Source organism: Akebia trifoliata, chromosome 7 (genome assembly GCF_017979445.1).
Source record: "Akebia trifoliata isolate Shusen 1 chromosome 7, ASM1797944v1, whole genome shotgun sequence".
Lineage (NCBI taxonomy): Eukaryota > Viridiplantae > Streptophyta > Magnoliopsida > Ranunculales > Lardizabalaceae > Akebia > Akebia trifoliata.
In genome coordinates this window covers 25082125-25107089 of record NC_141381.1, presented here as the reverse complement: position 1 = coordinate 25107089, position 24965 = coordinate 25082125, and the positions used below count along the sequence as shown (strand labels likewise).

At 35.3% G+C, this 24965-nt stretch overlaps 1 protein-coding gene across 1 annotated transcript; it reads right to left on the bottom strand.

Moving 5' to 3' along the window:
* Positions 1-1430: 1430 nt before the first annotated feature.
* LOC147398528 (Zn-dependent exopeptidases superfamily protein) lies at positions 1431-22928 on the bottom strand. The gene is made up of 21 exons (XM_086447760.1): positions 22522-22928; positions 22334-22419; positions 21996-22097; positions 19015-19121; positions 18818-18918; positions 17725-17812; positions 16796-16884; positions 15022-15161; positions 14746-14911; positions 14448-14583; positions 14217-14313; positions 13447-13576; positions 10011-10070; positions 9614-9732; positions 8578-8702; positions 7906-8130; positions 5969-6129; positions 4056-4219; positions 2248-2330; positions 2071-2156; positions 1431-1683 (listed from the first exon to the last, which is right to left on the bottom strand). The coding sequence occupies exons 1-21, from the start codon at positions 22732-22734 to the stop codon at positions 1540-1542; spliced, it is 2622 nt and encodes an 873-aa protein (XP_086303886.1). The 5' UTR covers positions 22735-22928; the 3' UTR covers positions 1431-1539.
* Positions 22929-24965: the final 2037 nt, after the last annotated feature.

Sequence of the window (24965 nt, the reverse complement as noted above, 5' to 3'; positions counted from 1 at the left end):
TAGTTTACTGTATAGATTAATGGGTCCCGTTCAGCACCAAACATTTTGGCCAACATTTTAGCCAATCATTTTTGTCCTACATGGGTTAGAAGTTTTGGAATGGGCTGATTTTTTGTGAGGATGATCTCTACGGTGAGGAGATCCATCTTCACCAAAAATCAACCCATTCCAAAACTTCTAACCCCATGTTTACAAGTTGAAAAATAGTGGACCGTCCATTTTTTGTAAACCATTTTTGATGATAAGAAATCATCATCACCAAAAATCAGCCCATTCCAAAACTTCTAACCCATGTTTTGAAAAATGTTTTGCCAAAATGTTTGGTGCTGAACATTTCCCTAGATTAATAGCTTAAGATGATAAATTTTTTGGTAAAAAGAAATCGAGGGCTTCAAAGACCAGAAAAAGGCTTTGAAACTTCACACTTAAAGAATTGAACATCCAGGGTTTGGTGAATCCTTGATATACCCATTGTTTTCACACTAAGGTCTGATAATAGACAAATGACAAATGACTTCAATACCCCTATCTTCAACCTCTTAACTAAAAATCCTTCAATTTTCCTTCCCAAAACCAATCATCTTCCAGCACTTCAACCCCTATGTTAAATTGTTGTAAATCTATTAAACTTAAATCTTCAATCCATCATTTTTCAACCTTATTTTAATACCTTTAAAATAAAATAAACTCTTGATTTATCTATCCAAAATTCCATCTCCTGCTTCAAAAATCTATATTTTCCTTGAGGTTTGGAGGCTTAAATAGAATCTTACAATTGAAGAGGTCAATAATAATAATAATAAAAATAAAGTTTAAAGAATGAAATATTTTACCCCAAGAGGTTGATTGATCTTCAGAAGAACAATCGTAAGATTTGAAAATACGAGGGTCATTTCTTCAACCATTTTTTTAGATTGAAATGATCAGTTTGAAAATACAGGATAACTCAACAATTCAACAAAACATGAATGATTATATCCATATTTCACTTCAGATTCACACAGAATGGTGTTCACGACACGACCCCAGGTTCTTATCATTAACTCTTAGCACGACTTCATGTATCACGAACAGTGGTGATTGAGAACATAGTCTCCACTGACGCTAGAGAGAATCAATGAAAAAGAAATTAGTTTCTCTTCAAAAATGTGATTTGCAGGAGTGACCATATTTTTTCAGGAAAATCAAATTTCCTATCCCAGCATTTGAAGCATGACTATCCTAATGGTATTCTTACGACTACCCACCACGCCAAAACAGGAAACAAACTCTCACAATTCCTGTGTTTTCTCTGCAATCATGAAACCCCCTTATTAGTACAAACGGGCAACTTTCCGCCAAAAAATACCTGAGCTCATGCCAAAACAATCCAGTCAAGGATTTTCTCTTTTTCCTTGGCCAAATAAATTTTTTATCTGATGTAAATGATATTCAAAAATAACCACTGAAATATTCATTAAACCATCTCAATTGACTTAAAATTGTTTTTGAGAATATTGCTCAGATTCATAAACAAACAGGTAAACCCAAAATTATGAGTTAGAAGACATAGCTCGACAAAAAGCTCGAATAAGCAGTGACATCGACCCAGCTCGGAAAAAGGCCCTTCAATTTCCTCGGAGCATCTACCAAATACTGGTCTAATACAGCAACATCCACCCTCAAAGCTTCTGAACTGTTGGCCTGCAAATTCCACAAAGAAAGTTTAGATAAACAAAAAAACAAGGTTTTCAAAAAAGAATAATATTTGCATTTAATGTGAAAAAGTCAGTGTGACCCATTATTCTTTGGGTCTCACCTATGATCATAGAATTTAGATGATCCATTGCACTCTTTTGAACAATTGTGAAAGAAAAATATGGTTACTAGTCCCATTAAAAGTAAAAATTGAATGGTTATGACCATCCAATCAACTGATTCTCGACCTAGGAAATCTCTTCGACAGGATCAGAAAATTGGTGTGTGAACAACAGACAAGAATGAAAATAAACTTGGTCTTAAATGATAATAACCAAAGAGGAGAAATGACAGTCAGAAGCTATAGAAAGTCAGAAATGAATAGTACTTTACCTCTAACCAGAAAGTCCACTTCTCATGGCTACTCCCACTAAGCCTACAAATGTAAGATGGTGGACCGCCTTTCACCATTTCAGGAGCTGTAAATAATTTCAAAAAAAAAATTATGCTATGGAGAATAGTAGTAGTTAAACCCCAAAATCAAAGTAGAATTAGACCATTTTATATCACCTGGAAGCTTGTTGTCAGCAAATGACCAACTGGATAAAGGACCCGTAATGTTAAGCACTGTAACCCAAACCTCTTCTAAAGAGCTGAAATGGGAAATGGAAAAATGCATAAAATATTACAATTGTTAAAAGTAACGTAAGAATATTATCTATCAATCTATTTGTCTATGGTTTTGTAGATGTGTAACTTATTATTTGTTGACAATATGTGTACCCACATAAATTGGATACCTGTTATACACAATACAGAAACTTTGCTCAAAAAGTTGCCGTGTCAAAAAGTATGACATTAACATGTTCATGGCAAGCACTTGTTACCTCATTAGTATAAAATTTTGATTGACTTGATTTTGTATTGATGTTCTTTTATGGATAAACTTCATTAATATAAGGAGAAATATAAGAAAGGGATAAAAGGGAATGGAGATGCCAGGAAAAGGGAGAAGCTGTAACCTGATCCAATGTGAGAATTTTACCTAGGCCACCGACCAAATGAAAAAAACAATCTTTGAAGGAACCTTTGGACCTCAAATCTCGCAGGAAGGGAAAGAAGAGTTTGAAAACAAGACCAAGGAATTGTAAAAGAGCTTACCGAGAACAGTTTATCCTTGTTACCTTCCCATTCCCGTTTGTCCTCCGATCTCTTCATCATCATCATAGCCTTATCCCAAGAATTTGTGGTGAATGGAATGAAGGATCAATATTCATGTTAGGAGGTAAAAGAAACACTAAACAGGCGAAGTTCCTTCTAATCACTTAAGATATCAGATATATTCACTCCTTTAAACTTCTTCCATGCGAAGGCCAAATGATAGACTATCACCTTAATCCGCTAAATTATCATTGGAAAGCTAGACAACTCATTTTCAATATTTTTTTTCTTTCTTGCAAAAGGCCCAAAAAGATGAATGGAATGAAGAAAGCTTTCCTGAAATCACGCAGCTGCAAATGCCAAACGGAACAGCATTCCTATAGGCAACCAACTCAAGAGTATTGCAATGCAACACCTGCAATACCTGGTACCAAATCCTTGCAAACAACTCATAATGGATAAGATCAACAGTTTCATCATCTTGCATAGACAACCCAAATGGCGGGAAAATAGCTTTATTTCTTCTTTAATGTGGGGGGCATCATAAGGACATTAGACTCAAAGAAAAATAATACATTTTTGGGAGGATAGCTAGTAAGATTAAGACCCTTTGAATGACGCTTACCCTATGTCTTTCTCCTTATCCTCTAAGAAAGAGAAACCAATAGTCTTCTTTCTCAGAAATAACGAAAAACCTTTTATGGGACGTAGGGTCAAGAGGAATTTGAACAATTGGGAGATTGAATCGGTAACTTAACTACCATATAACATTGAAGGGTTAATAATTAATTCACTACGATAGACGAACATGGGTCTGGAATAAAGATGAGTAATTCTTGGTAGATATTTCTATAGCGTTCTAATCACCCATCCAAAGTCTAACTTTCTAGCTTCATTTGTGTGAGGATACACAATTTGCTTCCTTCATGTGAATTTCCTCCTTATAAAAAATCTTAATGACTGATAATCCTATCAGTTGTAAATGGTGCAAGCTTGCTGCCCCAAGCTTACATGATGATGAATTATTTGTATGATTACTACTAAATATTTAAAATAGCTAACATGTCTTTATGTCTTTTAATATGCTCACAGAGATGTGCCAACATATAGGTTATGTGCTCCACGCCAACAAGTGTGTCAATTAAAAGGTAGACAAGCATAGGGATAACTTTGTCTCTTGATACATCTATGAGTTGCTTGGGTGTTTGAATCCTCACCCTAAAGAAAGTTCCAAGTAGACTTTTCGAGATCCCATATCAGAAACTGTAGGAGGCTTATATTTGGACAAGTGAGGAAAATATCTGTAGTGCTTCGACATATCATCACTTCTTGCAGGCAGCTTCAAGCTTCTTTCAAATAAGAAAGATACTGGGAAAAGCACCTGCATAAGAAACAAACCGGTTAAAAAAGTTAAAACACATTTAAGTCCATGAGCACCATACTTGAAAATATAAGTTTCACTAAGATTATTTTCTATGGTTAAGGTACATCTTAGAGTAGTAAGTTTCACTAAGATAATATTATATATATCAAAAGCTTTCAAATGAGTGTTCCAAACAAAATAATACTTTCTAAGTTAGATTCTAAAAGCAACTTGACAACTAGCATTGCAAATGAGTACCGTTGGGTTAGGGCCTGATGCCAATCCAGAAACTAAGCTTATGGCCTGGCCCTCAAACCAACCAATATAACCACCATAACCTGTGCACATATTTATATGCATGGTACAAGGGCACATAGAACTGGCTACTCTAGGCCCAGGTCCAGCACGATATGAATTTAATCAACAAATTAGGCCCAGGTCGTCCATGTGCAATACCTAATCCAAGCCCAGCCAAACAGGACAAGACTTACAATCCAAAAACCAGCCAGGGTCATTTGTAAACATGGCTCATAATCCCGTTTTCATCTCGTAATGTCCCTGGCGAGACATCTCAATCTTGAGAGTGACAAAAATGGAACATCAGAGGCTGGTTCAGTTCGTCTTTGATTTGAGTTTCTGTAATGTCTGGTCAAGAAATAGATTTGTAGGAAGAATAAAGAGCTTTGAGAAGAGGAAATATTAAGATTCTTCGTATTAATGGATTCAGCTTTCTTGTATCATGATCCATGTCTTCCAATCTCAAATTGGGGGTTCTATAGGACCTTCTAAAGGGAAGAACTACTTACAGAAATACCTAATCCTAGCTCAAACCTACGAAGGGACTCACTTGTAGACAGGTTACTCCTTACAGGGATACAGATTCAGCTAGAAAGATGATTATGTAAGAGAGCACAGCACCAGCATAGCAAAGAATATGACGACATCTCAACTTCCAGTCTACTGAATCATGAGAACTAACACCGAGAGATTATAGTAACCATATGCTCTAAAGACTAGCTCTTACCACTCGTTGTAAATTTCATTGTCCACTCATGGTTATCGTCACTAAATTAGACAACTTGCCATAGAGGTGGGGGGATCCTATATTTCTTACAAATGGTCAAGGAAAGAATCCTTTGGTTTCATTTCAATGCTGGCATTTTAGATCAAGCTCTCTTAAAAAAAAAATGAATCTTTTTGTAAATAACCCATTTTGCTGTGTTTTAGGGGATCTGGTTGGAGAGGAACAGGAGGATCTTTGATGGGAAACGGAATCCCCTGCATGAGGTGCTTATTTCTATTATGGGGCTCATTTTCTCCTGGATCAAGATTTTGAATGAGTTTAAAGGGGTCTTTTTGAAGTCTTTTTGTTCAAGTGGAATTCAATTTGTGATGATTGAGCTTGCTTTTTGTTTGTTGGCTTTGTTATTTTTCTGTTTTCTCTACTGTAATGTCGGGCAGCCATCTTGGCCTCCTCTTCTTTTTGTTATTAATAAAATCTTTTTACCCATCAAAAAAAAAAAAGTGCCAACAATCTTAGTAGATAAAATATTGCACTAAAGAAATTTGGCATGTTTTCATATTTAATTACATGATAAAATGCATCATCGATGATCATTGAGCAACGAAGGGATCGTTGCAAAATCAATGAAAAAAAAACAAAGAACACTCCCATCAAAGTCCCATGGTAAAACCTAAAGCGTACAAAAGAGTCTTGTTTCTAGCAACTTATCTGTCAGCAGAATAAGTTCAGTATTTCATACATACCATCCAAGTGCCTGGATCAGATACATTGGTATTTTCAAAAGAAAACTCTGAACCAATCTGCAGTTCCTTGGCTGCTTCAGGTGCATGTTTGAATAGAAAATGTAAAGAATTGGAATCCACTTCGGACAAATCATAGCTGGCGTCCATAATCTGACTTGCATCTGTCATTCCCACAGATGATATTGTCAGGACATGTCACGAATCAGACCATTCATAAAGGAAATGTAACACTAAACTTATATTTATAACGGAAGCTAATAAACGATATGGTCTACACAAGCACACGCTTAGTGTTGTGCTATAACAAATATCCAATAAACCATGAACATCACTAATGCTTGGATCTGAGAACCCAAAAGGACAATTGTTTTACTGTAACCTACATTGGATGTGTGAGGTCTTCTAACGTGGTCATCATATAAAGCTTTGTTTTAGTCATGCCATATTTAAGTTATTTTGTGAGAACATGGCGTAACTTTGACATTTCAGGTGCCTTTGTTATATTTCAAGTGGGAAAAGGAAAGACAAGTCTCAAAGCCCTAAATTGTAGGAATTGAATTAATAAATCCAATTTCTGGTTAAAAAAATTAAAAAACTTAAACCTTCTTTAATAAATATGTATCTAATATATGTCATCTCATGTAACCTTCATGGTTCCATCAATGTTGCTATGCCTTATGTTGTGAATCTGACAGGGATACATGGGCATGGGTAATAGTGAAGTACATCCATGGAAGGGAATAGACATTCTAACCTCAACTAAATTACAAGAGGAAAACACCTTCCCACAGCTTCATCAAGCTAAACTAAATTAGCCATGTCAAGGTAAAATGATTCCAATACCCTTTGTTGGTTTGTCTTTTTATTAAAAAGGTAAGGGTATTTTGGTCTTTTGATATTAAGTATGAATACTAGTGCAATAAATGTTATAAACATTTTTACAAAAATAACAATGTGATTTTTGAGATTTACAAAAGTACCATTGCACAATTACCAAAATGCCAATACCTGTTTAATAAAAAAGAAAACAACAAAGGGTAATGTTGGAAAAGAGAAGTGTTCGAAGATGCTAACCTCCCAATAAAGCATTGGATGTTAGCATTCCCCACATATATATGGCTAACCAAAGAGGAAAATACCCTAGTACTAAAAAAGAAATCATAGATATTATGCTTAAAAGATTCAATCACAACATTTCTGCGTAAATAGATTCAAACTCAAAATAAGAAATACAAGAATCACATAATATTCATGAACTATGCTTAGTGCCAAGAGTCTATCTTGACCAAGTTTTTTTTTTTTTTTTTTTTCTTGATAGGTAAAGATAGGTTAGTGGTTAGTTAGCATAAGAAGAATGGGTCCGAGGGGATTTGAGCCTAGGAGTTGGGAACAACTCTCCACACGTCTTACCACTTAGCTAAGTGGCACTTCTATCTTGAACAAGTTCATGATTCTGTCATCTCTAACCATGAGCCCATGCAACGAAGGCTGATTACAACTCCAGTGAGAAGGAATGTGCAAGTAGAAAGTTCTGAAGGAGCGAAATAAAGAACTTAGATTGAGATGGTTAAAACATATTTGAACAAGTAGAATTAACAGAAAGCCTGGCTTTTAGACTTAATTGAGTGGAGGGACAAGATTCGTTGAGCCAACCCAGTTTTTGGATCAATCTTTAATGATGATGACAAGCGTTACCCAATCAGAACCATACATGTTGTTATAGAGCTGTTTTCATCTTATGCAAATAAGCTTCGATGTTAAAGAAATTTTTGTAATGAAAATCGAAGTACAATTTGTCAATCTTTTTCAGCCTATGACCAGCCTTAGGGTCTAGGTAGTAACAAGGTTTGTAGAGAGCACATAGCAGATGGAAAATGATATATTTGGTATTTGATCAGGTTTTTATTTTTATTTTTTTTCACTTTTTTTTTTAATACCTGTTGTCACAAATGTATGCTGAAATACAAGCCTTTTAGGTGCACCCGTGCTGTATGGAAAGAACTGGGATGACAGTGCCAAGGCCAGTACACTAAGATGCAGCAAGACCTGCACAGTGGATGATCTAGCTAACCAATGACCAGCAACAGGTAGTAATGGCCCAACACAACATCCTGTCACAAGTCCAACAAATGCGGCCACCACAACATCAGGAACAAAATATCCTGCAAGCAGAAAATCATTAATCATAAATTATCCTTTGGAGATCAGTGAAAACTACATGTAATGCCTTTTCGGAAGGCAACTTTGAGGAATCTTAAGAATTTGAGTATTACAAAACAAAGCTTCCAGATAATATGGCTTCAAATTAAACCACTATAGTGCATGTGTATCATATGGGAAGAGTAGGTCCACTGAGGATATGGGACTAGTACATCATATACTTCGGATGGATATTTAAGGACTCAAGACTGGACTAATGCAGTTCAACCGATAGTCTTATACTGTCAATTTTAAACCCATTATCACTCAAGTGCAAACCCCCCCCCCCCCAAGAAAAATAAATAAATAAATGCATTTCAACAGGAAAATTGTGCAATTGGAAACAATTGGGCTCAAAGTTTGTAAATTTTAACCACCATTAGCAAGGGAATAAGTTCAGCAAGACTCACCATAGGGCTGTGGAAGAGATCCCATCATACCCATCTTCTCAATCAAGAATTGGACAAGAAACCCGCCAAAGTAGACAGAGTATGCAAGGCTTGGTATTAGAGGTATCACATACCCTGCAGTTGACCTGCAAGATTCCTTTAGTAACTAGAACTTAATGTTTGAACAAATTAAGTTTTCCTTTTTTAGGTAAGTGTATGGGTATAAAAGAGGCAACAACTCCCAAGTTTACATATAAAATACAATATAAGGGATAGAAATGGAAAAGAATTTCTTTTTTTTTTCTTTTTCTCAGAACCCTGATCAAAATCAAATTAATCGGGTTCGTGTAGAATTTCTTCCCATCTGAAAACAAAGTCCTCGAATCTTAGATATCTACACTCATGAATGATTTAGAGTATGTCAAAGCTGTAGGTTCTACCATTCTAAAACACAGCTTCGATATTTTCCACTTTAACTTCACAGAAGTGATGATTTCTAAACAAGCTTACCCATCAAATGGGAAGAAAGTGATGATTTCTTTCCTCACAATCACCCAACAAAAGACACAAAAAAAAAAAAAAGAGAGAGAATCATAGTGCATGACCCACGTTTAAATACCATCTTTAATTTTTTGTATTTGGTGAACATTTCAGCATGGACCAGAACATGCCACAGGACAGAAAGAACATCCTCTCAATCAATCTTGCAAACTGACAATGAAGGAATAACTAGTCCACAGGCTCGTCATTGTTTCCACACATGGACCGAAGGACCACCTATCTATATGGACTGCAGCTTGATATGGCACCCAAAAACATGATCAAGTACCACATGGATGTAGAGTATAAAATTTTATAAATGCCCAAAAAAGACATTTTTTCGCCATTGGATTTAATTTTTAAATTTGGGAGTTCAAAGGCGATCCATTTTCAAAGTCAAGATCTGTCACAAAAAGATGTTTCAAAAGGTAAAAGGAAGATTTTCACAGAGTTTTAAAGTAGTCACATATATTTCAAAAAGCTGAAAGGTAAAACTGGAGAAGGGTTGTGACAATACTTGAGTGATCGATGACCAAAAGACTTGTTCAATAGGCAGAAGCATATCCATGCAGGAACCATAAAAACCAACATGAGAAAAGTCAAGAAACCTCCACTTAGCCCAGCCACAAGATAAACCTGCCCATATAGAATTCCACAGCATCAATTGAGGATGCAAAAATGATTTTAATCATTTCCAATCTTAACAAATAGGCAAAACCGGCTAACATAGGTGATACAAATCAATTCATATCATTTGTCAAATGAACTAGAACTAATAGTTAACCATTAGAAGGTGAACTTACGAACTGAAATATTAACATTATCATTTTAACTCTGTGGAGATAGTATGGAACAAAAAAATTGTACTGCATGGAATTAGTCCATCACAAAAGTACAATGATCAGTTTACATACCAAAGTAATGACTGCATATAATCCAAAAGCACCCCAAAACCTTGCCTCATCAGATAGTGCCTGCATGGTTCATAGATCAACATAATATTCAAAAATACACTCACAAAGAGTAATGCAGACAGTTGAAGACTGAAATGGTCACCTCATCGCATGTATTATACTGAAAGCACTCAACTATTAAACATTACATTTAGAAAAAAGAACAACACAATGATGTAAACGAACTACAGTCTCCAGGTCAACCTTCAAATTGAAAATTCCATAATGCCACCAGTACCATTACAAAAAGTAAAGATCCTAGCTGCACCATGTGCAATTTAGTTGCATGAAGTAACAGCAAGGAAGTGATGGCTCACAAAATTTTCAGTTGAGGAGCATCTAGGAAATATAAACGTCACATTATCCGGAACCAATAATAAATGTGTTTCAGTTTATATAATAATGTGAAAATAGCTTGGAGCATCTAGGAAGTAACTGCAAGGAAGTGGTGGCTCACAAAATCTTCAGTTGAGGAGCATCTAGGAAGTATAAACGTCACATAATCCGGAACCAATAATAAATGTATTCCCGTTTATATATTAATGTGAAAATAGCTTGGAGTGGTATTCTTGGGAATAGGGAGAAGAGAAAAAACAATAAAGTTAAAGTTTTACTCAAGATTCGTGACAAGATTAAATCCCAACACTTTTTTATGGAGTGGGATTAAGATTGAAACAAAGGGGGGACAACCATCCTGTTTTATTATATATGTCAGAAGTATTTTTTTTTAGTATATGTAATTTTTATTAACAATGAAATATGGAGGTTAGATGGCCGAGATGAATAACTAGTACTAACAAAAACCTTAACTGTCTAGACTCCAAAATAGTGTCCCATCTAAATATGAAATCTTCTAAAAGTAGCCTTTAAAATCCTTGAACAATTTACAGCAAAAGAACCACCACCCAATGATAGAAATAATCACTTCTGGAGTGTTTACTCTTTCCCTTCAAATACTCAATTGTTTCTTTCCTTCCAGAGGCTCCAACATTTAGCAAACGAGGTTAGAAACCATAATATCTTTTCTATCACAAGAAAAAGTCCAAGATTGCCAACTTTCGAACAAGGATAAGATCAATCTAGAAAACTATTGGAATAGTGGGGAAAAAAAAATGAGACCAAACCTCATAAGCAAACAAGCAATGAATGAGGACATGATCAACCAATTCATAAAAACCTTACACATCTACAAAAATTAACAACAATAATACCACAAGCCCTAAATTATCAAGGGTTAATATTTTGTTCAAGGTTGTTCGCCATGAAAAAATGCAATTGTTGATTGAATTATCCAGTACCAAATCATGACTATCAAAAATTTGATTGAGAGTGACCCTATCTTAGAGTTTTATAGAAGGATTTGATAGTGAAAACCTTATCACAAGTTGCTTCCAATAAAATGCAATCATCATCTAATGGGAAATAGATACAGTCAGAAAGTTGGCTCATAAGATTTTCTATTAGTGGGATTTCCTAACCATTAAGGTATCTCTGGAAACTGAAGTCCCAAGATAACTCACTCTCATTCAAAACACAAACCTTTCAATGGGTAATTTGTTGATGAGATAGATTACATGTCTGGAAATTGTTCCTGAAAGAGTGGCATGCCACACCACTAATCTTCCTAGAATAACTTTGCTCCCCTTACTAATTTTGAAAGCCATCTTCTTACAAAATTCTAGTAGACTATTAGATTCATTTCCAAACCCCACACCTATAAGACAGTTTTGCCTCACCATTGTCCCAACCCAGGTTTCTATCGCTAAATTTTGCTTCAATAACTTTTCCCCGAACCTCCACAATCATTTTTCCAAGAGAGCCACATTCGTTTGTCGAAACCTCTGGATAATGAAACCCCCTTCTTCCTCTTTGACGGTGGATATATGTTTCTAACTCATCAAATGAATCTTTTTCTTTCAACCAAGAAGGGAAAAAAAAAAGAGAGAATCTTTTTCTTGACATTTTAACACACTAAAAGGAATCCCTGGCCAAGGACAGTGAACAAAGATAGATAATACACTGGGATACAGGCCAGAGTGCTTCTTATCAAGGCTAGTGTCCCAACTTTACCCAAATACTTACCTTCCTACAAACTAAGTGGTCAACAAATTCTCTCGATGACCGAGTCCCAAATAGTTTTGCTTCTATATAGTGCCCCAAGGGGAAGACCAAGATAAGAACCAGAAGGTATCCCACATGGCGTCCTAAGATTCCAGCCAAAGTCTCAATATTGACTATACCAAAGACCTTCATTCTGTGCATATTAATGGTCAGCCCTGAAATTGCTTCAAAACAACACAATGGGCCTCTAAAGAATCTTATATGTTGTACCAAAACATCTAAGAATTCTAGTTTATCGTCGACAAACTGCAAATGTGAGATAGATGGTCCTTCTACCCCCGTTTGGAAATTAAAAAAAATCCCATTTGTCATTGCCCTCCATATGAATCTTCCAAGTGCTTCCACTGCAATGTTACATAAGAAAGGTGACAATAGGTCTCCTTGCCTTAGACCTCTCGAGCTCCTTAAAAAATCAAATGGGCTGCCATTAACCAATACCAAGAACAAGGTGATGAGGCACACTTCATAATCCACCCTATCCAGCTGCATCCAAAACCCATCCTAGATAACATGCATCTGACAGATAAATATAATCCAAAGACTAAAAATAATACCAATTTAAAAGCACTAAAGGTGGATGGCATATCATAGTCAAAGTAGTGATAGCTGATGGGTTTAGACCATAGCTCAGTTAATCTGAAACATTGCAAAACAACTTTGAGGTCGAGGGATCCAGCTTACCCATTAAAAAGAAAAAAGTAATAGCTGATGGTAGAAATCATTTATACAAGTGATCTCTTACGAATGCTGGAAGGAATTTTAGACCTGGAGTTCTCTAAATCTTGCTAGTCTATTCTCACAAAGGAAGAGCAGACTTTTGACACAAAACTAAAAAGTAGCCCATCTGCTAGTGGCAATGTTGATTAATATACGTATATATTAATTTAATTATCTACATGCTGTTAAGATGAATGATACAGGTGGTAACAAGGTTATTAGACAACAATGTGTCATGCGAATTTGGCAGAATGGCATATCCCACTTTTTAGTGCTTTTTTTAACCATACATTTAGTGCTTTTTCTCTGCCATGTGAACACAATAGCAGTCCCAAAAATCACTATCACTGCTCCATTAAGTGCATATCAGCAAGTCAGTCCAAGCCAGAAATTTTCTAGCTCGCAGCAAGAAATAAGGTGATAAATGTGACACCAAAGAAGTCCAGACCAATTAAATAGTTATAAGGTTGGGAAATAAAAACTAATTGTGAACACTAGCATATAATAAAATTCACACAAGTTAACGAGGGCTTTAAAAGATGATAATGAAAATTCATACCTCTTTCGATGTTTGGAGAACTGAAACATCTTGAGAGAGGGGAAAGTTTCTCCATACGATTCTTGGAATCAACAGACCAACAAGTGAGCAGGGTACAAACATAACAAATGCCAAAAATGGGTGAGCGAACCTGCATGAAAAAGGGTATGAGACCAGGAGTCGAGTAGATGGTTCACTATTCATAAACATGTGCTAATACATACTGGCAGTGATCTAGTTTGAGTCTAGGCAGAATATCAAGGTGGATTTTCAATTATACCCATCAACCTAGGGTCGGAGTCTACAACCTCAGGACAGAGGTCCTGAGATGTAGTTTGTCATCACCAGTGGCCCCCAGAACTGATAGTTACTGATATTGACAAGATTACTGTGACCGAAAATCCAAACTGGATATGAAAAGGGAGTTCACAGAGACTCATTGTATCCAGTGTGGCTGTGAGGCATAATTCCCCAGATTTAGCTATTAGTTTTCTTCATTTGAATATTACTTTTTGGATAATAGATGGAAACATAAAGGTAATTTCTCCTATTATGCAATAAGAGCAGCTTTTTCAGCATTATCCATGTTATTGACTCTTGATTGGGTAGCTTTATCTCTGGGTAGAATTAAGTATTTCAACTGTTAGACGACCAAGGTCTCAGTCAGTTCACATAGAGCAGCATAGAGAAAATCTACTGGTATACAAAATACAAGTTAAGATGTGATGAATTGCACAAGGTAACTGCAATAATGTACGCATGCATTACTTTAAAGAAAAATAAAACCATACCAGTTCATAGCATAACTAGAGAAAAGCAATCTCAAAACTGCAAAGATAGTGGGAACAATGATTGCCAGAATAACCCCAAGGGCATGGAATAACATTCCTGCAAAATGAAGCAGATGCAACCATGGTAAAACCCCAAAATAGCAGATAGGTTTAAGATTAATTGTCAAATTTATTCAGCGTAACAAAATGAAACAGTCCTTTAAATGTAAAAGATAATAAAAGCTATCATACCCTTCATAAAGTCACAATAAATTCCAAACCGAGAATATCCTCTGATGTTTAGATAATGCAAAAAGAATGGCATGAGAAGAAAGATGATAATGGGAAGACTATGAAGTACCAAAGCTTCCCTTCTTGAATAAAATATCTGGAGGAAGAATAAGAAGAGATATGTTATTTATCAATTTATTTTAATAATATTCCAAAAACAAAAAACAAAAACCATCCAAATTATCTATCCAACTTGACATGCAGGGACAACCCGAAAAGAAACTTTCAGAAATGACAAGTCTTGGATTATATAGCGTACCATAACCCATGATAAATAATCAAAGAAAACAGCCTTATCATTCTTGGTTTCATTTGCCTCAACAGAAACAGATAGCCTTTCATGGGCATTTTGTAGCTTAGAAGAATTTGTGAAGGCCCTAATTAAGCTGAACAAATTCTCTCCCCGTGCTTGAATACTTCCTGGTCTGATTTATGGAAACTCGAATGAATTAGAGACACCTAAATGGGAAAGTGATACTAAATTATTTTAAAAAAATAAAAGAATCTGTACCAAAATAGCACTTGTAATGCATACAATAATCTTTCGACAGTATCATAAGAGGTATGATAGAAATAACCACCAAGGAGAAAGATAATATCCAGCCCTGGAATGTTTCCAACATCTTCAGCAAATACTCTATAATCCGTATCTCCAGGAAAAGAAGGAAAAACATCCTGCACGTAGAAATTAAATCACTTGCAGGATCATCAACTATCTAGAACTAGAAAACATGCATGAAAAGCATCTAAGCAACAAAGACAAAAAAGAAGCTAACTCCAGCATATACAAAAACCATGTGTTACTTATGCCAAAATGTTACCCCTATACGGAATCTTATTCCTAAAACCAATTTTCACGTTAGGGACTCATGCGACCATAAAACACTGGCTTTATCTGAAGCTGTCTTCAAGCCCCCTATTTGATGAGCCTTGGAGACTCAACTTCCTGGTTCTGGTCCTAAAATTTTCAACCAAATAATTACCAATAAAGCCCATCATCTTGTTGACTTGTTGAATATTGGAATGTTCATTGTGCTCACCATGGCCCCAAAAAATACCACAATAGCAGGTCTGAATACCTTCAAAGGCACTCGCCTTCAGCAGGATGGGCAAAACTCATTTGAAACAGAGCTCAAACGGAAATCCTGGACCACCATCTGCAGGAGGATTCCAAGAAAATAACAAGTGCAATTTCTAACTCTTGCAGAACTGGAGATGCTACCATCACTCTCACAGAGTTTTGGGGTCTCACCATAGGAACAAAAATTAGTATAGGATATGGGTATTCAGTCTCTGATTATGGAGTGTGATCCTACTCAAAACATTCAGTTCATCTTGAAGAAATGTCGAAACCTAGGCAACAAGGAACATTATCCAAGAATGCAAGTCTTCGCCTAGTAAAAAAAATCAGAGTTGTCCTTAAGACACATGGATAAGAACATTGTGTCCAAATTATTTAGTGAAATAAAGCTATGACTAGGACTATGGTACTCATCCCCGTTTGACCCCTTTAAGCTGCAACAGCATCAGCTTATTTTGGATGATGTAATGGACAAATCAACCGCTACACTTATTCTCTCAAAGGGCCTGGAGCTTTCTAATAACATCTATTATCAAAAAGAAAATATCAGGAATACATTCAACAAACATGGTGCCAGAAGATGAAGTTGCTTTATGGGAAATGAGGAAAGATTTAATAGTACCAAATTTAGAACTAGAAAAATTATCTTGAAATCACGTTAACCAAAAAGGCTTTTTTTATGAGGTTTTGAGGATATGCGAAGTTACAGACCAAAGCTTCTGAAGAAATTTTCATTTTGTCATCAGCCAGTGCACTTACTAGAGGGGAAATTTTGGATCGGGTTTTTTAAACTAGGACATGTTTGTGATTATCAAAAAACTTGGTGCTAGGATGAAACTTCTCTCACTGCAATTCTTTGGGCCTTGATAACAGCTCCTTTGTTACTATTCTATTACCATGCTGATGAAATGCGTAGACCAGCAGCATGTATAGTTTCTACAATGAGCAGGGTAATTTTAATCATTTGATAGATCCCAACAACATTATTAACTTTCAATCAGTCAGTGATACACTATACCAACTACTTGGGTTTGGCTACATGAATACTGGTCTATAATCCACTATATCTAAGGTAATATCTTTTTTCAGACGTGTTCAGATCTTGGCTTACTATCACCATTCACTCACATCCTTTTTCACTCTTTTCCTCATCCTTTTAAGGCATATTCAGTAGTATAAAGATATTTCAGATGAAGAGAGAGAGAGAGAGAGAGAGTAAATGGAAAACCTGTGCTGCACTGTGTGCCATGGGATATACAGCTGACTGAGCATAGACAAGAGAAGGCCAAGACCCGGGTCCAGATTGGCAAACTAAATCTGTCAAATAAAAAACTATAAATCAGCCAAACACTCTCAACACTACATGAAGATGGAATAAACATAATGAGGAAGAGAAGAGAGTTTGTATCCTCTTTAGATACAGGTCATCATTGTTTCCTAACATGTCACCAACCATAAGGACACATGTGACCACTAATTTAAAACAATCTGATGACCAACTCATGGCCCAAAACTGCGTCCCATCAAATGATGCTAAGAGTAACATAGAGCCTGCACTTTGGGCTAGTAAAAGCAACTGTCCACCATAAATGGAGAAAAAGTGCACTGAGTGGAAATTAAAGACCATCCAATCACTGCCAACTTTGTTAGTTCAGTGCTGGAGTCAGTCACGTAACCTCTTCAAAAGTCTGAGATTCTTATAGTTGGGATAATCATTGGGGCCTTGAGACAGTTTTGGACAAATCCCCTTTAGTGGATTGTCTTGAACTCTTGATCACTGGCATGGTGAGAGATTCCACAAGTATATAAAAGTACTGTTCATGTGATTATAGAATACTAGCTCTAATACCTCCTATTCTGTATAGGGATATGCTCATTTATAATCACTACTGTCCTCCACTTGTGGCACACACACAGTAGAGGGTTTTGGGGGGGGAGGGGAGAAAGTGTTGGGTGGGGTGTAACAAACTTTCTTTGCTATGATAATCTACCGAGAAAGAATTACTTGTATTAAACATTCTTTGCTATGATAATTTCTTGTCTTGATTTCATTCGTTTACAGGTATATTATCTTAAGATTAGGTTTCACTGGTAATTGAAATTCATTGATAAAAAATTATAGTCAAATAATATTAGGAAACTCTGGATGGAACCTACCAAGACCACCAGTCCCAGATGCTTCAATGTTGATAAAAGCTCCAATTGTATTACGCCATTTATGTGTCTTCATAAAACCATGTGCACCCTGGAATATTGTACATAAATCATCAACAAAAAACTTAAGAAGCACAATTCATTAAAAGATCAATGAAAAAAAAAATTCCCAAAATGTACTTAAGTAGCTACATGATTAAATCTGCTTCCAAAAAACTATTTAGATAAAAACCAACGAGCCCAATACACACTTTTACAACACAAAATATCCAATATGTTCAAGAATTTTGTATATACATAACAGATTAATAGACTTCAGAAGAATGAAGTGTGTGAGTGAATTACAATGCAAGAAAAACGAAGCTAACACACTTTGCAAGTGCATGGGAGAATTTTTTCAGTTTACTGAATCATAACTACTGAATAATGGTATATAAAATGAAAGCTCCCCAGTAGCCTTTGAAAGGTCTAGAAAATATATAACTATACCTAAAAGGAAAGAGCACCATTAAATCGAGTAATCGACTGATCCGACATTTACATTGATAAACCAGTAACAAATTATCTTATGAGAAAAAACAGCATAGCCTTATAACAAAATTTTGGGGTCAGCTGAACAAATCATGTTACTCAATTCAACTTAGTCTAAAGCCATGTGTTCTGATAATTCAAGTGCGTTCATATCCCTCTGAATACCTCAATCCACTCTTTAATAAAAAATAATGCCTTTGACATTTAAAGTGAATCAAGATCTAAAAAATGGTGTGCAATGGGTATCTGTCTAGACACTTTTTGAGATTTGTGAACTATAGATTTCAATACTTATGTGTTGCCATAGGTTTTCAGTAGAAGGCTTGGATATTTCAAGTTTCAACTAAGGAAAAAATGATATTATGTGAGGCTTCACAACTTTCAAGCATAACCCTAGACAATTTAGAATCAAAAGAAGTAAGAGAATATCTAAAGATTAGACTAATGACCCAAAATAGAATCCAAAGATACAGTGACAATGGTATAATTATAATTGAAGAACAAAAAAACATGAGAAGCAATTCATTTGCAAACTAAAAACCACAAAGGCATACACAATTCTTACCAAGAGAAAAAGTTCTTCTGCACCATTGAAAAGAAATATAACAGGTCGAGGTGGAATCCAACTAGAATCAACTGTCAGTCTTACTATTTCAAGCATTGATGCTACAAAAACAAAAGGAATTTGTAAAACCAAAAGAGAGTATTAGCTATAGCCAGTGAAATATATTCAAGGGTGGCAACTGAGATCATCACACCCACCAACACATGAAGCACAATCACCAGCACCAGGAGAGCCAAGGGGACTATCGAAGTGGCCATTCACTAAAACTGATGGATCAGTATCTTCTGAATCTACCGATGAAATCCTGTAATGTAATGTAGCTATTAACAAGGGCATTTCAGAGCCATTCGAAAGAGTTGCAAGATGTAACAGCAATGCTTGGAAACATCATACGACTTAGCACCAACAAATAGCTTCACAGTGCAATACATATAAACATGAGGAAAAAAAAGGCATTACAAAGAAAATTACATTAATGTACCATCAAAGTATGGTTACATGACCATGCCCTCTTTGTTTTATTTTTATTTTTTTGCTTTTGTCTTTAGTAAATCCATTCATATTCAAGGCAGGGACACAAGAAAAATAGAAGCATTGCCAAGTTATATTCAGCTCTATATTTGTCATTCTTTGTTTATAATCATTTTAGAGAACATGCTTTGAACAAAACAAGACATTGTATTTTTTTTCCAAACATTTATCCCTGCTTACATTATAGAAAATTTTGAAGGGCCTACTTAAAATCAGGAGAACTTCATACCCATGCAAAACAGATCGAAGTGACTGTTAACTGGAAAGCACCTCATGAAGGATACTGAGAAAAAAGGATATGATAGCTGTAGCAAAGTGATGCAAAGGTATAGAGGGAGGGTAGCCTCATTCTCAAATCGTGAATACGTTCCTTAATTATAAGTACCACCATTTAAAATTGACACCAACAGAAGAAGCACTAAACTCTCCTTCTATCTCAATTTGATAATTATATGGATCCAAGTTTTTGTTTTTCAGGACAGAATGCAATTGAAAGAATGTTGTCGGACAAGATAGCCATTAACGCAATTCCCTCCCACACTTGGACCACAAGAAACTGACATGAGCTTCAGAGAAAAAAATGATTCTCGTTTCCATGAGAATGTGCAGGGACAATTCCAAATGTGAGCTATTTTAATGTACCATTAGTAATAAGGCTTAAAATGGGTCGGATTCGACCCAGATCTGAGTATATCCATATTCACATCCGAATTTCTTTATCTAGATCCACATTTGTATCCAAATCCAACTTGGATCCTACTAGATAAACCATATTGAATCATTTGTATTTCACTTAATCCAAATCCGACCCAGCCAAAATTGCTTGATTCGGGTCGGAACAGGTCAGATAATTATGGGTCGTTCAACATTTTTTTCTTCTATACTCATTTGTTAATTGCTATACTATTCTACTCTTAACATTATAAACCTTCTATTTAATAAGAATTGTGTTATTTTAAAGTAGTAGAAAAGGATGGAAAAACCTAACAATATATTTTTCAAAGCAATATATAATTATCTTAGGCAGATATATGGATGGATCCATATCTGACACAGATCCGACAAGGATCATGGGACATTAAACCCTATTCGACCCATTTTTTATTTGAATCTACTCCAAGGACCTAAACCCGCTAAATTTGGATTTCGGATCACTCATAGTTCAGATAAAATCTGGCCCAATTTATGCCCTAATTAGTAAGCAAAATGAACAGTTGGGTTTGGTAGATAAGAGGGCTATTAAACGTTATGTGAGATTTACTTTTAATGACAAGACAAAAATTTTGCACGGTCCCCCACTAATATCATTCTAGAACTAGCTTTGTAGAATTCCACTTAATTCCATTTGACACCTTAGACTTATAAACTTATAGCAACTAGGTCAATATCAAAAACAGAAATATCTGCATTATTAGACATGCTAATGAATGTTTATGAAATTTTTTGAAGATGAAAGATTATCCTTTCAAGACCCATTTTTAACCGGATACAAAAATAGTTAATGAACTGAATGATGAGGATATCAGAGATCATGGGTCTTTTCCAATTGGTCATTGGTTAAATTTTATGTTTTACCTAGTTCATTTTTAGGAGGGACTATTTTAGTGATTAGGATTAGTAGTCCATAGTCATAGTATAGATGTTTAAGGGTAATTTGGTAACTTTATCATGGCTTTCTAATGAGTTTTTCATAAGCTGAAAATTCGAAGGAGAAAAAGTTACAGGTTTGGACATAGATGATATTTTTTATTTTCTTATATATAATTTTTATTCCCATCCATTAGATCATGTTGTGTTAATTTGGATGGTTGAAATTAAATTAAGGTTTTGAGTATTATATAAATAGATGAAAAGACAATTATTCCAGATTTTATAATGATGAGAGATTGAAAACTTACAAGTTTTCCAAAGATTTGATGTGTGGTTTGAAGTCATAGCTCTTATTGGTGTGATTCCAAGGGAATAATCATTTATCTTCATCTTCTCCCTCTTCTTAATCTTCTTCTCTAGATTATATTTTTACACACATTTTCTTGCCAACCCCATTCTAAACCCTAATTCCATCCTCAAGAATCCTAGCCCACCTTCCCACCCCCATCAAATACAACCTCATACCACCCTTTATTTAACCTTATTACAACATATCTGTAATTGCAAAAACTTTGCATTTATCCTTCTAACGTATAGCCAATTGGGATTGTTGAAGCCTCCACAATAACTAATAAAACATTTTCAGCCTAAAACTTTTTCTTGAGAGCCTTGATTATGCTTAAGAAAACTCTCACAGGTATCATGTTGAGACCCTAATTTAGTTTGGAAGTTCTATTTTCCTTAGGATCCCTCATTTTAATATTTGGGAGTAGCCTTGTAGGATTGTAACTTAGTCTAGGCGTCATTTTTAATAATCTTGGGTATAAATAGTTTATTTTATGAATTTTATTGCTCTTGGTAATTTTATTCTTGATCTCAAACTCATCGTCCAAGGTTAAGTTTGCATCGTCCTGCATCATTGAATGGTGATACACATGCATAGACGCAAGAGTAGAGCACACAGCAGGATCTCCCATACCAATGTTTCGCACGCAGCATTACTGTGCCACAAAGTTCAACATAAACCATATTGACACATTAGATTAATGGGACGTACCTCATAACGATATTAGTATGGCCTCTGTATGCAAATGATATGCTACGACCCAAAAACAGCATGTTGAAAGAACCATCAACAATGGTCTCCTCGATCTCAATTCTGCAAAAACACAATATAGTTATTACTTGAACAACAATCAACTCATGAGAACCTAACTAATACACCAAAAGCACATCGGGGATAATGATGCGGAGAGTTAAGCCCTAATCTCTTGAGGTTCCACAAAGTTAAGTTGGGGTCCTAAAAAAAACTTTCTAAAATTATACAAATAATAAGAACATTGTATGAGAAATAAGTAAAACGTAAAACAGATCAAAATCAGACAATGTAACGACCTAACATTAGATCCTGCTCGCCTAGACAGCATCTCCAGCTGAGATTTTATATAATGGGCGGCCTCCTTTAAACCTGGACGTCCTTCCTGATAAGTTTCAAACAATCAACAATTTCTAACAAGAAGAAAAAAAACGAAATTTTTTCCAAAAATCTCAACAACAAAAAAAAAAGATGCATTTTTACACACTTGACGACCATCGATTTCTTCAGCCAACACGCGTATGTGTTCGATCGTTCTTGCTTCAGAGAACCGATCCAGAGGCGCGTCGATCTCAAGTGGCTTAACATGCTTCATGTTAATTATATAGTACGCTAAAACTGACATTAATCCGTAGAGAATCCCTAAAGAAACCAAACATTTGAAGCCCGAAACATCTCCAGAACTAAACTTAATCCCCATTTTCGATCTGTGATTCTGAATCCAGTGTTCACAGATACGATTAGAGATTGTACGAACGAATCCAATCGCTCTGCTTCAACACAGCGATAGTAATTATGAACCAAACAGAGGACTCGAATCGAGATCGAAATCGAAATAAATAAAACTCTGGTTCTTAGAGTACGTCCATAACCAGCCGAAAAGGGAGAGCTTGCCCTAAAAGCTCATTAAAATATACAATTAATTAATGATTTCTCTTTACATGACACGTGTACCAGGTTTCAAACTCCTCGTGTATATATATATATATATACACAGAGACTTTTCTTGATACAACGACGTTGGAAGCTCGATGTCCATCGAACAGCTGTGATGGAAAAGAGAACTAGAGAAGTACATATTTCCTAATCTCAGCTCGATCATAGTTTTGTGGAGTGGTTCGGAGGATAGAGATACCGGTTTAGACCGGTTGATTTCGGTTTGAGTCGGCCGAATCTATCCCATCACAAGGGGCTCAAATCTATTCAACATCAATTGGCATAAATTAAAAGTAAATAAAATCATAAAATATTAGGGACGAAAAATCTATTAAATCTTGAACTTTGCAGTAATCGATCTGACTGCAAAGACAGATCTCGTCACGTGGTGCTTCGATTTTATATTAGAAAATTATTGGAGTCGAGCATACAAGTAAACAGAAAATGGAGCGGGTGTGGTGTGCAAGTGGATCTGGAAGCACACCACAACAACAATCACATAAATAAATAAATAAGAGAGAAATTTACTTAATAATCCTTGTACGAGGGACTTGTTTCTAAATGCACCCTGAGTTTTGGGACGGAGCAACCTAATTAATTTTTTTTCTTTTTTCACACCCTTTGTCTCCTTGATGGAATCGAAAACTCAAATTGTTGAGATTAAAATTACTATTATTATCAATATGATTTATGTAAAATGTTCAAAATGACGATTGTAAATGTTGATCTCAATGATTCATGCTTAATATTCGGAGATTGATCCTTTAGAATCTTTTAAGTTCGACTATTGTAAAAAGTGATCTTGACCGTTGAAACATAGATCGATCTCAATGTTTGAATTGTGGACTATTTGAATCATTCATCTCATCAACTGAAAGGGGTCCGGGGTTTGGAGAAAATATATATATAAGGAGAGCGTCTGTAGACAATGTTTTGTCCCATATGGCAAAAAAGTTTTAGAGTCGGCTGAATTTTTTTATTTATTTTTTTTTTTTAGTGAGGGGAGATCTTCCTCATAAAAATCAGTCGATTCTAAAACCTCTAACCCTATGAAAAGTGGTTACAAATTAACGGTCTACAATTCTTCAACTTGTAAATTGGGACTAGTAATTTCATAATGGGGTGATTGTGAGGGTGACGAATGGAGAATGATATGTTTCTGGTTTTGAACGTTTAGATGTATTTTTTGTGTTGTAACCTTTGATTTGTGTATCTGTTTCGCAACTATGATATATACGTTAGGGTATTTCAAGAAGATTTACCTAATATCGAAGTCGAAAAAAATAAAAAATGGACCACATTTACAGTGTCAAGTTCACTTTTTATTTTTTAGTTCAACATTTTTATTATAGAACTCACCATGTATTATTGTTGAGTTCAACACTTTTTATTGTCAAATTTGACGGTAATTAAACATGATTTGAAAGCATTGAGTGAACTCGACGTTTTTTACTCGTATTCAATTAACATTGAATCGGCAATAAAAAATGATTAGCTCGACAATAAAAATGTTGAACTCAAGAATAATGCTCGAAGATAATTATTTTCATTGGTCTATAAATGAGTAGTCAAATATTATTCAAAATTTTCGAATATAATATTTGTAGACACCCCAATTTGAATGAATCCCATGTAAAAAAAGACAAAAAAAATGATGTTTTAAAATCAAAATGGGCTTAAAGCTTGAACCATCTGAAATCGTTTATATTCAAAATAAAGGATCCCTAAGGCCCACTTGACCTAAAGGTCCTCTATAAAACCCATTAAGTCCAATCCTTAACCTCATTTTTAGAGTCCCAAAGGCATTTCCCTTAAAGTCTGCCAACCTTCTAAGAGCCCATTAAATCCAATCAATTTTCAACTTATCCTAAGCTAAACCTAACCCAATCCAATCCCATTGTTTTTAATCAATTTCCAAACTAAACCTAACTCAAACCCAAATATAAATCTAACATAACCTAAATCACTAATTAATCCTAAGCCCAACATACAAAA